The 15,682-nt window shown below is 38.8% G+C and overlaps 1 protein-coding gene across 1 annotated transcript; it reads left to right on the top strand.

The window, feature by feature from the left end:
- Positions 1 to 651: 651 nt before the first annotated feature.
- lmf2a (lipase maturation factor 2a) lies at positions 652 to 14,810 on the top strand (the record flags this gene model as incomplete). The annotated part of the gene is made up of 14 exons (XM_083894279.1): positions 652 to 745; positions 2,251 to 2,504; positions 2,912 to 2,940; positions 3,389 to 3,582; positions 3,860 to 4,038; positions 4,683 to 4,821; positions 5,079 to 5,207; positions 8,059 to 8,164; positions 8,257 to 8,353; positions 8,565 to 8,747; positions 12,234 to 12,402; positions 12,480 to 12,591; positions 14,281 to 14,389; positions 14,493 to 14,810. The coding sequence occupies 14 exons, from the start codon at positions 652 to 654 to the stop codon at positions 14,808 to 14,810; spliced, it is 2,112 nt and encodes a 703-aa protein (XP_083750405.1).
- Between the last annotated feature and the right edge of the window lie 872 nt (positions 14,811 to 15,682).

The raw sequence follows: 15,682 nt of genomic DNA, 5'->3' as shown, positions 1-15,682 counted from the left end.
TAAAACATTGTTTGGTGGTGCTGGTATTTTGACAAACCCATACTATGATGTTGAAATGAGCCAATACATTTTACATCAATACATTCAAGTGGAGAAATTAGGCTGACTTGTTTAAATTAATCTGAAAAAGTAGTAATAATCATCATAAGTTCAGTTATATACTTGTGTTCATTTTGTTTGTGATAATGTACTTTAACATTTTAAATTAGATTAGATTTAGTTTATCCCACGCTGCAAGAAAAAATGCACTTTTTACAGCAGTGAGGTCAGGGGTAAACAAAATAGGCATAAAATTATCAATACGATAATAAGAGTATCAAACGGTAAAAGTGCGAATTTAAAAATACAAATTCGAAATAGAAACAGTATAAACCATACAATAAGACATAAACAGGAATATTAAAGTATATGGGAACATATAACAAGTATGTTATTTTAATCCGATGCATCCTGAATGCAGCACAACGACCATTACAAACTGCAGCGACATCGTGAGGCAGAACGCGTGAACTTCCTACTTTTTTTTTGTTCTTTCCTTTTTTCTAACGACGTGTCAGTCTGCTCCGGTGCTCCTGCTCCCAGCTTCCCGTCGCTCCTGCTGTAGGACAGCGGCTGTTTCCGACTCAGTTCCTCGGCCGAGACAGCTCAGACATGGGGGAGATAACGCTGCCGCGGCGCATGTTCCTCTGGTGCATGTCGCTCATTTACCTCTCTGCGTTTGTTTCCCTTTACGTGCAAATACCAGGTGACCCGCACACACACACACATACGTGCTATGGTGACAGTTGGCTAACTAACTTACTGCTGCTTCCTGTGTGATAGTGATAGCTTGTTAGCTGCGAACTTGGCGCCCGGGCTTCATGTTGTTTCTCCGCCTCTCATGCTCTCACAACCGACTGGAAATGTCTCTACTCCCGCTAATTGTACAAGCTAACAGCCGCTGAGATACAATATATATATTTTTTTTTTTAACAATTTATGTATGTATGTATTTATTTATTTATATGTTTATTTGCAGTGTCAACATTTATTTTTCAAACCAACAGATATATTTGCTGTATATTCCTACTGGATGCATCGTGAGATGAGAATGAAATGATGTGATTTTTCATGTTGGTTTCAGTAGTTTAGGGAAACTAGGTCATATTTTTTTTTAATGGAAAAAATGTGGGACAATGTAATATATGATCGTGCATCACGATAATAAGCTGTGACGGTAAGTTAAATGTCATTTATTGGTATAATATTAGATCTAAAAAGTAGTTTAAAATTACTTGACAAGTGCCACAAGGGGGAGCCTGTATCTTTCTAGTCATACCAGGACTTCATGATTTATTATGACCTTATTTTTTAAAATGTTGAATATGTTTTTTTATATATATATATATATATATATATACATTTATGAGTATCAAGGTCTAATGCGATTTGGGTAATTGAACAATTTGTTTCAGTGTTGTTGTTTTTTTAATGATTAAAAAAAGCTTCTCAGCTTTTCCACGTCTTAAATGTAAATATTTGCTGGTGTTTTTTCTCATATAATAAAGAAATCATTCAAACTAAATAACAGAACTAAAGAACCTTGAGAACATCATTATTTTGAGGTTTAGATTCAGAGGTACATTTTTCAACGTTGTCTGACATTTTATGGACCAAGAAATCATTGTAGATTATGACAATAATCGTTAGTTTCAGCCCTTGTTAGCAACTTGTTTTTGTTACATTAAAACCTTTAGTACAAGCTCATTTTGCTAACAAATGAAATAGTTAATATGTTCCCTTGTATTTGTTTTCATTAAAAAACAAACACACTTAAAGCAGGACAAGATTAGTTAATTCATTGAAATGGGAAAATAATTGTCAGCTATTATAATCAGTTCCTCGTTTCATTGTCAGTCTCTCTTATCATGTTATTTTGCTTTCCTTTGCCGTTTATCGTCATAAACTTATATATTATGAGTATATTAATATTGTAAACCTTGTAAAATTGTATTATTATTGTAAACATTGTGTTGTGAAGACCTTTGCAGGCATTTCATATAACAATACAATAAAAGAGATATTGGTAAAAAAAAAATAAAGATTGAATGGGTACTGCACTATTCAGTAATAAACATAAATGTTACTTAATGAATTAAGCATTTCACATTTCTTGACACCTGGAGAAGTGCTGCCTTAAAGCACATTTTTCTGAATGTTGGTCTTTCACATATTTACATGTTGATTAATTAATGTTGTGTTGATTTGCAGGTCTCTATGGTAACGAGGGACTGTTACCGGCTCGTCGGCAGCTGCGGTACAGCGGTAAGCCCCTGATGGAACAGCTGCTGTCTTCTCCCACTCTACTGTGGCTTGGGCCTCGGCTCGGCCTGGACACACACACTGCCATGGAGCTGCTGTGCCTCATAGGAGCAGCGCTGAGCCTAGCTGCTGCACTGGTGGAGGCTCTGCGAAACAGTGTGGTGTTCTTCTGCCTCTGGGCCTTATACCTGTCCATGTACCAGGTACACTTGTATCTTTTTTTCTTCTACTTCTTCTTCTTGTGGCTTCTCCCTTTATGGGTCGCCACAGCGGATCATCTGTCTCCATCTTTTCCTGTCCCTTGTGTCCTCTTCTGTTACACTGTTAAACTGTCCTCATCTACTCTTTCACAACATCCATGAACCTTCTCTATGGTCTTCCTCTTTTCCTTCTGCCTGGCAGCTCCATCTTCAACATCATTTGTCCAATAATCACTATCCCTTGTCTGCACATGACCAAAGACAGGGCCACTATCTGTAAGCCATATATCATAACAGTTCTCACTACTGTCTTGTAATCATTAACCTTTGCTGCTATCCTTTTTTTAATACTTTGTTTACTTTCACAGTATGTCCAACTTATACTCATTGTACATATTTGTTCCTTTCAGGTGGGCCAGGTCTTTCTCTACTTCCAGTGGTGAGTGTTCTGATACTATAATGAAGAACTAACTGACAGTAGCTGAAAATCAGCATTACTTAGATCTTGTTCAGACCTGGTATTAACATCCACCCTGTGTCCACATTCACATGAAACACAGGTCTGAACGCAACAAGTGTCTCCTAAAGGCTTTCTCACATCTAATCTCAAAATAAACCACATTCCTGAGCAGCAGGAATGTCATTTGTCCTCAGGAGGGATTACAGACTGCCTGTCCATCTCTGACCCACTGCAGTTCCACAGTTTTTACACTTATTAGAGCCCATACATTAATAAAGTAGTATCAGTTGCAGCACTAACGTAGTAGTACACAGAGGCAGCATCAGGCCCAATACTGTTATTGGTATCAGTGCATCCTTAATTTTAATGCCGGGTGTAAACACTCGGCAGGTTTATACATTCTGTTTTCTTTTCTCTTTTTCAACAGGGACAACCTGCTGCTGGAGACAGGTTTCCTCTGTATCCTTGTTGCTCCTCTGTCAGTAATCCGAGGGTCACGAGCGGTCAGAGAGCACGACGGCATGACCTTCTGGTTGATCCGCTGGCTGCTCTTCAGGCTGATGTTTGCCTCTGGTGTGGTGAAGCTCACATCACGCTGTCCCACATGGTGGGGCCTCACAGGTACACACACCGATGTTTAGGGTAATGTTGTGTAGATGTTCCCAACTGGAGGGCCTGTCACCCCCCCCCCCCCCCCAAAGCTCCATGTGGCTTCACAACACTGTTTTAGTTTTAAGAATCTGGTATTGAGCCATCACTAATGTATACAGTGGTGAACAATATTGGCCACTCTAAAAAAGATTGGGAATCACTACTCTGTTGTGTGTGTATATGAAGAATGTAAATCACCAGAAGCTGAACTTAATCTCCTACAACATCTCATCAATTCTTCTTACAGCGTTGACGTATCACTATGAGACTCAGTGTATTCCCACTCCTCTGGCCTGGTTTGCTCACCAGTTGCCAGTGTGGTGGCAGAAGCTAAGTGTGGCGGCAACCTTCGTCATTGAGATTGCTGTACCTTTTTTGTTCTTCAGTCCATTACGCAGACTCCGACTTGGCTCCTTTTATTTGCAGGTGGGTAATGCTGGCCGATATAGCTTAGAAATAATATTGAATTATTTTTAGGTTATATCCAGATATATGAGATAAATGTGGATATAAAGCTGCACACAGGTTATTTCTCTGGACTCTGGATGTTTGTGCTTCTCAAAGGAGAGTGACAATACATGTAAATACACTCTAAAATAAAATATCTACTGTTTATAATCTCTATTACATGTCATGCTTAAAATATGTGTGTTATAATCAAATAAATTGACTTTGAATATGGTCAAATTCTGATATAACAAATAATTGGGCTTAAAATGAAAGAAGTGTCATTGTGTATTTTACAGTGTATTCAATGTGACGATTATCAGCCCTTAAAACCAGGATAAGTCATCACAGATACCTTATCACGATATACGAAATCATAGACCATATCTTGGCTCGTGCCAGTATATAGATAGAATATCGATATATTGCCCACCCCTACAGATGGGCAGAAAAGCAAATGCTTAATTTTTTCATTAGTTTAATTTTATTTTCCTGCTGAATGACTTTTGAATCTGAGCAAAGTAGGTCATTCCTGATCTATAAAGCTTTTCACAATTTTTTACCATGTCTGCAATGACGAGCTTGTGCTTAGTGTAACCATATTTACTAAATTGTTTGTGTAGGTGCTGCTCCAAGTGCTGATCATCTTGTCTGGAAACTACAACTTCTTCAACTTGTTGACAATTATCCTCTGTCTGTCTCTGCTGGATGATCGGCATGTTCACTTCTGGCTACGCAAGGCAGAAGGGACCCCCAACAGTGGTAGGATGAACGTGCAAATATACGCCTTTAAATGTGGGATAAAACATTGATGTTTATGTCAATTATTAGTCCTTTTATAAGCTAGTATTTTCATATTAACAGCCAACAGCATCTACAAATAAGTAAATAAATTATGACCAGAAAAGTGTGTGAAAATAATGTGTATGAGTGCTACTTATTGCTGTATAAAAAGTTGCTGTTTGGACCTGATCTTGTATTTTGTACAGATTATATTTTTCTGTTTGTGCTCTGACCAGAGTCCAGATTGTGGTCATCGCTGTGTTACCTCGTGGAGCTGGCTGTCTGGTCTTTGATGATCTTTGGATCAATTATATGCTTTGACCTGCAGCTGGATCAAACAAAGACCGGCGTCTCATCCAGGACAGGTGTGTGTGTACACACTAGAGGTGTTGTGATATCCGATTATTACCTCTGCCAAGGAGGTCAAGTTTTTGTCTTCTTTTGTCTGTCTGTTAGCTGTACAGCATTAAAGGACAGACACATTTTCTTATAATAATAATAAGACAATAATTAATTATTACAAGAATTAATAATAATTCTTGTAATAATGACACATTTGATGGAGTGACTTGGGTTTCAATCAGCACCTGAACAAGGGCACTGCGCCAATTACATGGGGGCGCAACGCACTTTTTCCTGATTTAGAAAAATCTGTGGTGTATAAAAAAAAATCAAGCAACGCTAAGCCTGGTGGGGGGGTTGGGCAAGTAAAGCCTGGCGGCCCGCCAAGCTTATAGTGCACTGAGAGAAACCCTGCTGTTATAGGATTGTTTTTCCAAAAAGCAAGTGTATTGACACTGAGGGTGGCTTAGCCAGAGTTTTGCACATATGATATCATGTCAATAATTTCTTTTTGGAGTTCCAACACATTGGATATTGTTGCTAGTTGCATGTCTATAAATGCAAGGAATGCCTGTGTGTCTCTTAATCACATAACTGTCCAACTGTTTGCTTGACAGGCTTCAAACTTTGCAGGTAATCATCTGGTTTTGATGGACACTTTTTAATATTTTCTTTAAATTTTCCATCCAAAGGGTTGCTTGGCAGATTTCAAACTTGGCAGGTGACTTATTCAAGGCAGCAGTGTGTGCCGTGTTGACTTTGATGTTTGGATGATAAATGATATCCACCCCCTATCAGCCAGCCCCCACACACAGAGCACAGCATTGTTAATCTTTTATGCTTCAAACATTGAAATAATCAAATGTTAATGAAAAAAAGCCTCCTCAGGCTGCTCAATTTCCCACAGTGTCAGTATCAATACATTTACATATCTTACAAAGTTAACAGTTTTAGTTAAAACTGTTGAAGTTAAAAGTGTAAAAAAAATCACCTTCAAACTTTCTTCCTGGGTTCATAGAATTTAATTAATATCTGTCCAACATAAACAGAAGAACTCAGCCGAAAATCTCACCTCCTTCGCTGACGTAATTAACCTCTTCTGACCCTCTTTTTGGAGTCCCTGCTCGAAAATGACATGCCCAAACTAAATAGAGTAAATCTCTGCAGTTACAAGCTCTATGTGAATTACCTTGATATCAAACTTGATATCAAACTACAGAACACTTGTGAGATTCCACCAGAGGTGTACGTTTCACTGTAGATACCACTCTGTCAGAGTAAATGTACATGGAACACAGCATAAATTAAGGATTTTTTTCTCTCGCCAAAAAAAATATTGCATTTTAAAGCAAATATCACCTTTAAAATATGCAGTAGGAGCTTAAAAACACATGGAGGTCATGTAACAACATGTGGACATGAGCTGTGCAAAGTCTGATGCTGCTGAAATGAAGCAGAGTGAAATTACAGATGTTTTATTAAAGAGATGTCTGGGCGTCCTCACTTTTGGCACAGTTTGGCACCATCTGTGCCATTTGAGATTTCGTAGGTACCAAATTATTAAAAACCCATTTAATTTTATTTTATATGTCACTACAGGTCTAAAAATAACTTGTTTTGAAAAAAAAAAAAAAAAGTATGATAACTCGCTCTAAATCGACCCTGTGCGGTGCGTAATAACAACTCTGTGGCTCTGCAGCGTCTTCAGTTACGCAGCGCCATAGCTCTGGCTTACCTTGGTCAATTAGGGTGATTGACAGCTCGTTCTAAACCTCTAAACCGGTAGAATCTAACCCTAACCCGGTCTCCAAATGTGGGTGAATCACTTCATTAGCGAGTCAAAAGGACATAAATGCATATGACTCATTTAGGCGGACATTCGCCCTTCTCTAATCAGAACGATCTAATGTCGCTCTGATCAATCAGACAGGGATTTGTTCCCAAAGCATGCTGGAAAGTGTAGTTCTTCATTAGAAGCGGTTTTGTTCCAGTGGAGATAGCTTGTTTTGATAAACAGCAAAGGTAAGGCAACATTTCTGCTTGTATTTCTTGAAAGTCAGTTGTTGTTTTGCTCTTATTTTGGGGCTGGTCATAGAGTGATAAAAATGGTACCGCTGTAATCTGTAGATTCTCCACTGTCCAGCTGACACGTGTTTTTTTTGTTTACATAATCACGCTGACGCTCTGGTGCCGCTTTTCAATGTGTACGCGGTGATGTTTTTTTTCCTCCTGCTTGATCTATCGGTGTTTTAACTGTGTTTCGTGAACATAAGAATGGTATATATTAGCTTTTAGCTGAGTTTCTGACCTTGCTGTGGGTATGCAGCATGTCTGTGTTTGTTAAAGTTAGATATGGTTTTATGACGCTTTTGTCGCTGCGTCTGACGCTGCCCCGATCCCGGGGGCAACCGTGATGAAGAGGTTAAAGAATACTGTGTAACCAGTATATACTACACAATGTTATTAGTTATAGAAAAGTGTACTATTAATGATTATTCTAATCACCTGGTCTGTCAATGAGATTATCATATATTTGCCCTAATTTGAATGATGTACACAATGTTAAAGATGTTATAAAGTATAGTTAAAGATAATATTATTAATTACAAATGGACAGGACCACTTGATTATTTGCTGGATTATAAAAAGTTGATCAGTGACAATGGCTATTCATAATATATATATATTATTTTTTTAAATAATAAATGTTTGGCAGCAGCAAGAAACATTTATTTAGTGGATTTCATGTGTGTTTGCAGAAGCGATGAAATTTACAATGGTCCTTGAATGCATGTTAGCTCAACACACTGTGAAACCTTCATTACTTGATGTCATGTGCATCAGTTTATTGTTTACATTTTTCTGTCCTTGCAGCATTCACATACCACCAGTTTAACCAGTTTCTGAAGACTGTTACTATCCCATGTATCTGGATTGGGGTTCTCTCTCTGACCTGGGAGATGGTCAAAGCCATGTTCCGGTAGGACTCTCGTCAGTGCAGAGCTGCACACATGATGATGTTGTCATAAAGACTTACAGCATGATGCGATTTCTTTCTCTCTTTTTTTGTAGTTGTGCTTGTGTGTGTGGTTTCCTGAAGAGGTTTTGTGGAACAGTTCAGTGGACTGTGTTTGCTGCCGCCACTGCTGCCATGTTCACCATCAGTCTGGTTGGTGCTTTTGCAAAGTTAGCAGCTCAGTTACTAGCAACCTTATATCAAGTCAATGGGATAACTCTGTACTGTAATGTGGCAGCCGTCACTCTAATGCTGGCATTTTTTGCAAAATTAAGATGGTGGGTTAGGGTTAATAGATTTTAAAAACTATTAAAGTATATTATACTTTAATATTTTTTTTAAATATATATATTTTCTGTTTCAGGTGCCGTTCACTTACATTGAGCATGACTCTAATGGCAGGTTGTGGCCAGGAGTGCGTCGTGCTAATGAGGTTGTTAATCGTTTCCAACTGGTCAACTCCTATGGCCTCTTCAGACGGATGACGGGCGTTGGGGGACGACCAGAGGTCGTTATTGAAGGTAGCAAAGATGGAATCACGTGGACGGTGAGAGAAAATACATACAGCAATAAATTGTGGTGGATCCTGAAGGTTTAAAGGTCCAGTGTGGAGGAATACAAATTCAGAACTTCGCCATTCATCAGTCCAATCTTTCCAAAACTATGACAAGGAACAGATCTTCCAGAAACATTGTTGGAGTAAATGAGCAGGAGTTGTCAGCTGATGCGATTCCCATGGGCACATATGCTTTAAAGTTGATTCATGTTGCTTGACCAGTTCTAAACCTTTTGTTTAGACCTTTCACATGGACAGGGGACCGCTTCCTCTACTCGCAAGTCTCTGTCCACTTCCTTCAATCAAACGCTTTCTCCGTTTACGTTAGTTTATTTTACATGTCACTAAACATTTAGTAGATGGTAGCGTGAGGTCGAAAACAGTGTCAATCCCCCTAAGCATCACTTAGATGAAATGGGAATCAATCTATAATATAATTGAAGTAATATAGATTTTAACCAACGTAAAATATGGCTCTAACACTCCAGCCCATAATTGCTCATCTGATAGCAATCACATCAACAATATAAGTAGAGCCAATATTCATACACAATCAATCAATTGATTCAATCCATAGATGAAGTTCAGAGTTCAGTGTTTATTTCAGTGTTTATTATTCTCCAGCTTCCAGGAGAATCTTGGAGTGGACTCATTTGGATTTTGTCCTGGTTTAGTTCCTTGTGTGATTTTTCAAGCTCCTTTAGTGCACCAATGAAGTGATCTTATCGTTTTTACATTTCCTCGACACACAAATCTGCGTATGGCATTAATACATGAGTTAGTGTCCAAGCTGCTGGCCACCTCAAGATGAACTGCATGACTAGTGAGGCAGGTGAAAATAGCACCCCACTACTTGACATTAGCTCGTCCTTGCTTTACCTCGAAGCGTCCAAAGTAGTCCATGCCGGTTGATGTGAAAGGTGACGTGTCTGGCATCACACGATCAGGTGGAAAATCTGCCATCTTTTGCTCTCCTACTGTGGACTGCATTCGTCTACAGAAGGCACAGTTTCTGATTATGTTCCTAACTTTGAAAGCATATGGTTTCTTCCAGAGTGACCAAATTGGATGTGTATGTGTGACCATTTCTGATATGTGAGATTTTTTAGGTATAATTATGGGATTCTTGTTGCTTCCAGGCATTGCTTATATGTTCAACCTTCCTTCTACTCTGAGGATGCCTTTATCCAAGATTGGATCCATTTTCAAAATAGGACTATTTTTCCTGCAGTGTTTCCCTCTTTTAAGCACGGCCATATCCTGTGCAAAGTGTTGCCGTTGTTCGTATGCCAGTATGGCTCTTCTCCAGGAGTAAGCTTTTCCACTTCAGTATCTTGGCAACGGCCTTTTTCAGGTTGTTCTAAACTGAGTAGTACTCTATACGTTTACTAGTGAGGCTCTTTTCCACTAGATTTACTGTGTTGACAAGCACATCTCCTTTTACCTCAGGATCCTCTGCAGGAATTTTTGGTGACATGTCAGGGTTCTTTGGCCATTTACATTCGTCCTTCTGAAGAAAGTCTGATCCATGTATCCATCTTTTAGACTTCAAGAAAGGTCCAATGTTTAAGCCCCTTGAAGCATCATCTGCAGGTTTCTGCTCGGACTCCACATACTGTCACTGAGTCTCATTTGACAGGTCCTGTGTGACAGCAATTCTATTGGCCACAAAGGGGTGGAATCTCTTGGTCTGATTGCGGATGTACTTGAGTACAGACTGACTGTCAGTCCAAAATATTGACTGTTGAAGGTTGAAGCTCTGAGCGTAACATCTTATCAATTCTTACTGCGTAGAGTGGCTGCTGTTAGTTCAAGTCTGGGGATAGTCATTTTTTTGAGAGGAGTTACTCTAGCTTTTCCCATCATTTAAGTAACCTGTACCTCACCCAAACTGTTAACAGCTCTGAGATAGCTGGCTGTGTCATAGCTGGCATCGCAGAAGTGATGTAACTATTGATTTCACTTGTCCAAAATCTGTTTGTAGGCATCTGCTGACCTTGAAATGTTTTAATTGCTCGAGCGATTGTTCGTATTGTTTGGAGAATCCAAGAGGTATTGGTGTATCACATCCACATTTAGCCTGGCAAAGATCTGGAAGAATCAATTTTGCTTTGAGAACAAACGGTGGTGCCAGACCAAGCGGGTCATATACTGAGCTGACGGTGGAGAATACTGCTCGTTTGGTAAGTTTGGTCGTTTTGGGGACCATCTGGAATCCGAATGTGTCCTTTTCAATGTTCTAGTATATTCCCAAAGCGCTCTCCACCGGTAGTTTTTCTCGGTCCAAATCAAGTTCTCTCATCTGTTTGGCTCCGTGTTCATGTGGGACTGTGGCCAAGACCACTCTGCTGTTGTAAATCCATTCGCTTAGTTTAAACCAGGGGTGTCAAACTAATTTTGGTCTGAAAAGCTGAAAGCTGAAAGTGTGCAGTTAAAGCACATGTTGTTCGTTTCATTTAAAATCTATAGTAGTGGTGTATAGAGCTAAAAAGAGAATTGTGTGGATGTCCCAATATTTATGGACCTGACTATCTCATCCGGCCTCATTGATAAATATAACTGTGTCATCTGCATAACAATGAAGGTTTGTGTTCATCACATTTTCCTTTATATGTTGGTGTCAATCTCTGAAAGTTAAAGACAGAAACCTACTCAATAAAGTTGTCAGTGTTGGCAGTAAAATCATCGGGCTTGCACAACAAAATTTCCAAGAACTCTACAACAAACTGACCAAGAATCTTGTCTGACTGCTCTCATCCGTTACATAATCAGTTTCATATATATATATTTCAAACATATATAAACACTCCTTTGTGCCTTCCACTGTTCTTCTTTTAAATGCCAGGAGGAAAAGGTAGTCGGGGTGAAATTCGCGCCTAAATATAGCGTTTTAAACTTAGGTCTCTATTGCTATTTGTAATTTATTGCAATTTATGTGTTCTGTATATTTTTGCTTTGTGTGCTCCTGCTGCTGCAAAATGAAACGCCCCCTTGGAGACAAATAGAGACATTAATTGATTGATGTTGTGCTTTCTAATAGTGTGCCCTAAAGGAAGCATATATAAAGTAAAAAAGTATGCTACACAAGGATCAAGCCGAATAGTGCTGAACTGTCGATCAGTTAAAAAGACTTCCTAAAAACAATCCTAAAAAACGAGGGAAATGTCTAAAATGCAGTGACTGGCATCACAAACCCTGCTACTGCATCTTTTATGTTGTATGTATGTTATGTCATGAACTGAATGGACCGGTGACTGACATGCTTACCTAACTTTTATATACACTTAAACAAAAATAATTACAGTTAGTATATTAATGAGCATTAAACTGGTTCTTAACATGCTCCTGAATGATCACACTGATAGTTAAATATAAACGTATTGGAAAAGATGCTTCTATTTCTATCTGTTTTGAACATTTTCATAGTAAATATTTATGCACACTAATTATCCTGTATGTTTTCTTTTTTTCTTTTAGGAGATTGAGTTCATGCATAAACCAGGGAATTTAAGTGCACCTCCCGCTGTGCTGACGCCTCACCAGCCCAGGTTGGACTGGCAGATGTGGTTCGCTGCCCTCGGGCCTCATACACAGTCTCCATGGTTCACCAGCCTGGTTTACAGACTGCTGCAGGGAAAGCAAGACGGTACGCTCCCCAGAAGCATGTCACACCCTCTCAAAGTCATTATTGAGTCTCTGAAAGCTTTGGTCTGTGTTGTACAGTGATCGAGTTGATCCAGACAGATGTGTCGCAGTATCCGTTCCACCAGCAGCCTCCTACCTACATACGAGCTCACCGCTACAGATACTGGTTCACTCGACCACAGGCTGACGGGTCAGTTCAATCTTCGCTGAACACTGTCACTCGACACATGCCATTACTATTCACATGATTTTACCATCAGGCACATCCTGTACACATAAACACATTTAAGTATACTGTACTTGGTTTGATTAGGTAGGTAGGTAACAGTGTTGGGCATGTTACTTTAAAACAGTGATTAGTTAGTTACTTTTCCCAATAACCGAGTTATTAACTGAGTTACTGCATTGTAAAAGTAGTGGCCATGGAAAGTAACTATAATGCAGAAACTTATAATTCAACTGTATTTTCAATTATTCATAACAGAACTGAATATTAAGGATGTTTAATGAATGAAATGGACACTTAATAGAATAAATTATTAACAGAAAACATTGTACATTAATATGCACTATTTTAATGTTGCTGTGAGACAATAAACCTAACAAATGTAATATATTATTCATTACTTATTACTATGTTTATAATAGTAGAACAATGAAACAGTTAAGATGTACTTCCACTACCTTAGAATTTTCTGGGCTCGCCATCGCTGGTGTCTCTTGGTTGTTTATGTGTGTGAACGCACACCCATCTCTGCCTCTGATTGGCTCACCAGGACATGTTACTCAACCTTAGCCAATCATCATCCTTATGCAGTTGTCCCGCCCCCTTCACCAGTGTAAAGGAAAGAAAAAACTTTGCAACTCTTGCATGGCTGAGAGAGCCTGGTTGGATGAAAACAGCTTCAATGAGCTTAATTATAGTAAGGTGCCACATTTTATTGTCAGTAATGTTAACACATGCTAATTACAGTTAATTTAACAGTAATTAGTTAGATTACTGGTAGGTAGGTAGGTATGTTCCTAATACTGAGGATTTTCTGTACATGTTTAACCCTGTAAATCCCCCCCAAAAAACAGTGTTCATGTACGGAGTCAGAGTCCAACAAGCTGTTCCAGTCCTCTGAAAAGCAGAGACATATAATGAACTGAACGTATTAATTCATACATTATTCAATAAGCTACTGGTAACTTTTCTTAGCGCAACAACAGTTAAGTAAGTTAAGTTAAATGTGCCATATGTAAGAATGTGGCCAAAAACAGTTACTACATTCAAATTCAAAACACTGAGGTCTTTTAGGTTTCGTTTTCTGACGTAACTGGCAAACCGTGTTTGCTCGGCAGCAGGGACTCTACTGACTGCAATGATTGGTAGATGGCGGTAGGTGGCGCCACATGATGCCAAAACATGATTTTAAAACATAAACATGATTTGCAGTCTGCAAAATATATTTTTTAATGCAAATATTTGGTCTGTACTGTTGTTGTTGGTGAGTTCAGTTTGTTATACGAACATTATTCCTGAGTCTCTGTGACATATTAGGAGGATTTTAGGGCCAGTTGATTTAGATTTATTACATAATGCACCTTTCAGTAATTACAACACTTATTGTAAAGTGGGTCATGTATCACTTTACAATGAATTCACAAATACATAAGCATGCCAAATAATCCTTACATGAGCAGAATTAACGGTGTATTAATCAGTGTTGATCTTGCGGGGGATGGGAGGGATTAATGAGAGGTAATAATGGTTAATAAAGGCAAAGTATGCTTCAGTAATGTTGATTAATATACCCTTATTGTTTAGTGTTACCAAATAACCATAAGTAAACCCAAACAACAGAAGATTAACTCTGTGATTCATCTTTGTTGGCAGTTCTTTCCCTCAGCGTTGGTGGAGGAGGGTCTATGATGAGGAATTCTATCCCACAGTGCACCTGGGAAACACAGTCCTGGAGAGCATGCTCAGCCACTACGGCCTCAAAGTAAATACGTCTTTAAAATTGTCACTTTACTCTCAGTCCTTCAATAGAGACGGGAGAAAAATTATGACTGGGTACATGAATATTTTTCTTTATCCATCTACAGGACAAAGCTCCTCCACGTACGTCCAACACAGTCGTTGCCCAGGTGGTGAGGTGGGTGCGCTCTCAGGTCAGAGGTGTTCCTGCCCACTTGCTCATCTGGACACTCATTGGCTGCAGTGCCACCTTCTGTCTCATCCGGGGACTGTTGAAGAGGAACACAGGGACGAAGCTGGACCATCACACAGGAAAGTCAGATGAACTGCAGGCAGTGGAGGAGGAGGAGGAGGAGGAGGAGGAGGAGAAGAAGAGAGAGGACAGTGAAGATGAAGTGGAGGAGGCTGAAGAAGACGAGCAGGATTCTGCCAGTGATGAAGAATGAGAAGAGATCCTCCAAAAGAAGATGTAGGTTAATGGCTTTTTATCACCACCTGCCTTTAAAAATATTTTCCGGTTTCACAACTTACCAAATACTGAATATGTACAACTTCCTGCACTAAATGTTTTTACTGTATCTCTGTGTCTACACCACAAACCAATCACCTAATCACTTTGGTTTGAATTCAATAATTAATCTTATGGGGTGTTATGGGGTGTCCTCTATTGTTGTTTCAAACCCTTTGTATCTGCAGATCAGTTCATATTGAATCACAACAGAGAAAAATGTATAAGATGGTGGAGGGTTTATTTTGTTTGTTTGTTTGTGTGTTTGTGTGTTTGTGTGTGTGTGTGTTTGTGCATCATCATGTGGAAATCACGCTGCACTTTTTATTTCGCATCACCAGCTTTTCTTTTGTCTTTCACAGTATTCAAAATGACACAAAATACTCTTCTGAATATTTTTTTTGTAGAAGGAATTAAAAAAATGCTTTTCTATAAAATGTTATTTGAAAATTAGTCATAATTATGAGTGACATATCATAGCAATACAATTTTCAAAACATATATATGTGCTCGAGATGACAATATAGTAAGTATCATATTGTGAGTTTAATAATAGTGATGGTCAAATGTGAACAGTTTTACATGCATCTTAAAAAAAAAATTTGGTGTTCTATCCAGTAATGCGTCTGTCGCTTGGAGGAGCAGCTTCACGATGCATTCAAGAACCCTTGTAAATGTCATCAATAATGCAAACACACAAACTAAATAGCGTGCTGCCACCTTGTGATAATTGATGCACCACATATTAGGTCATCATTGGAGTAGAACGATTTGTTTTTATTAATGCAATCATTGATAAATATATGTTTT

Source organism: Microchirus variegatus (genome assembly GCF_963457635.1).
Source record: "Microchirus variegatus genome assembly, chromosome: 8".
NCBI classification, from domain to species: Eukaryota; Metazoa; Chordata; class Actinopteri; order Pleuronectiformes; family Soleidae; genus Microchirus; species Microchirus variegatus.
Note: the sequence above shows the minus strand (reverse complement) of the source record. Positions and strands in the feature narration are given on the sequence as shown.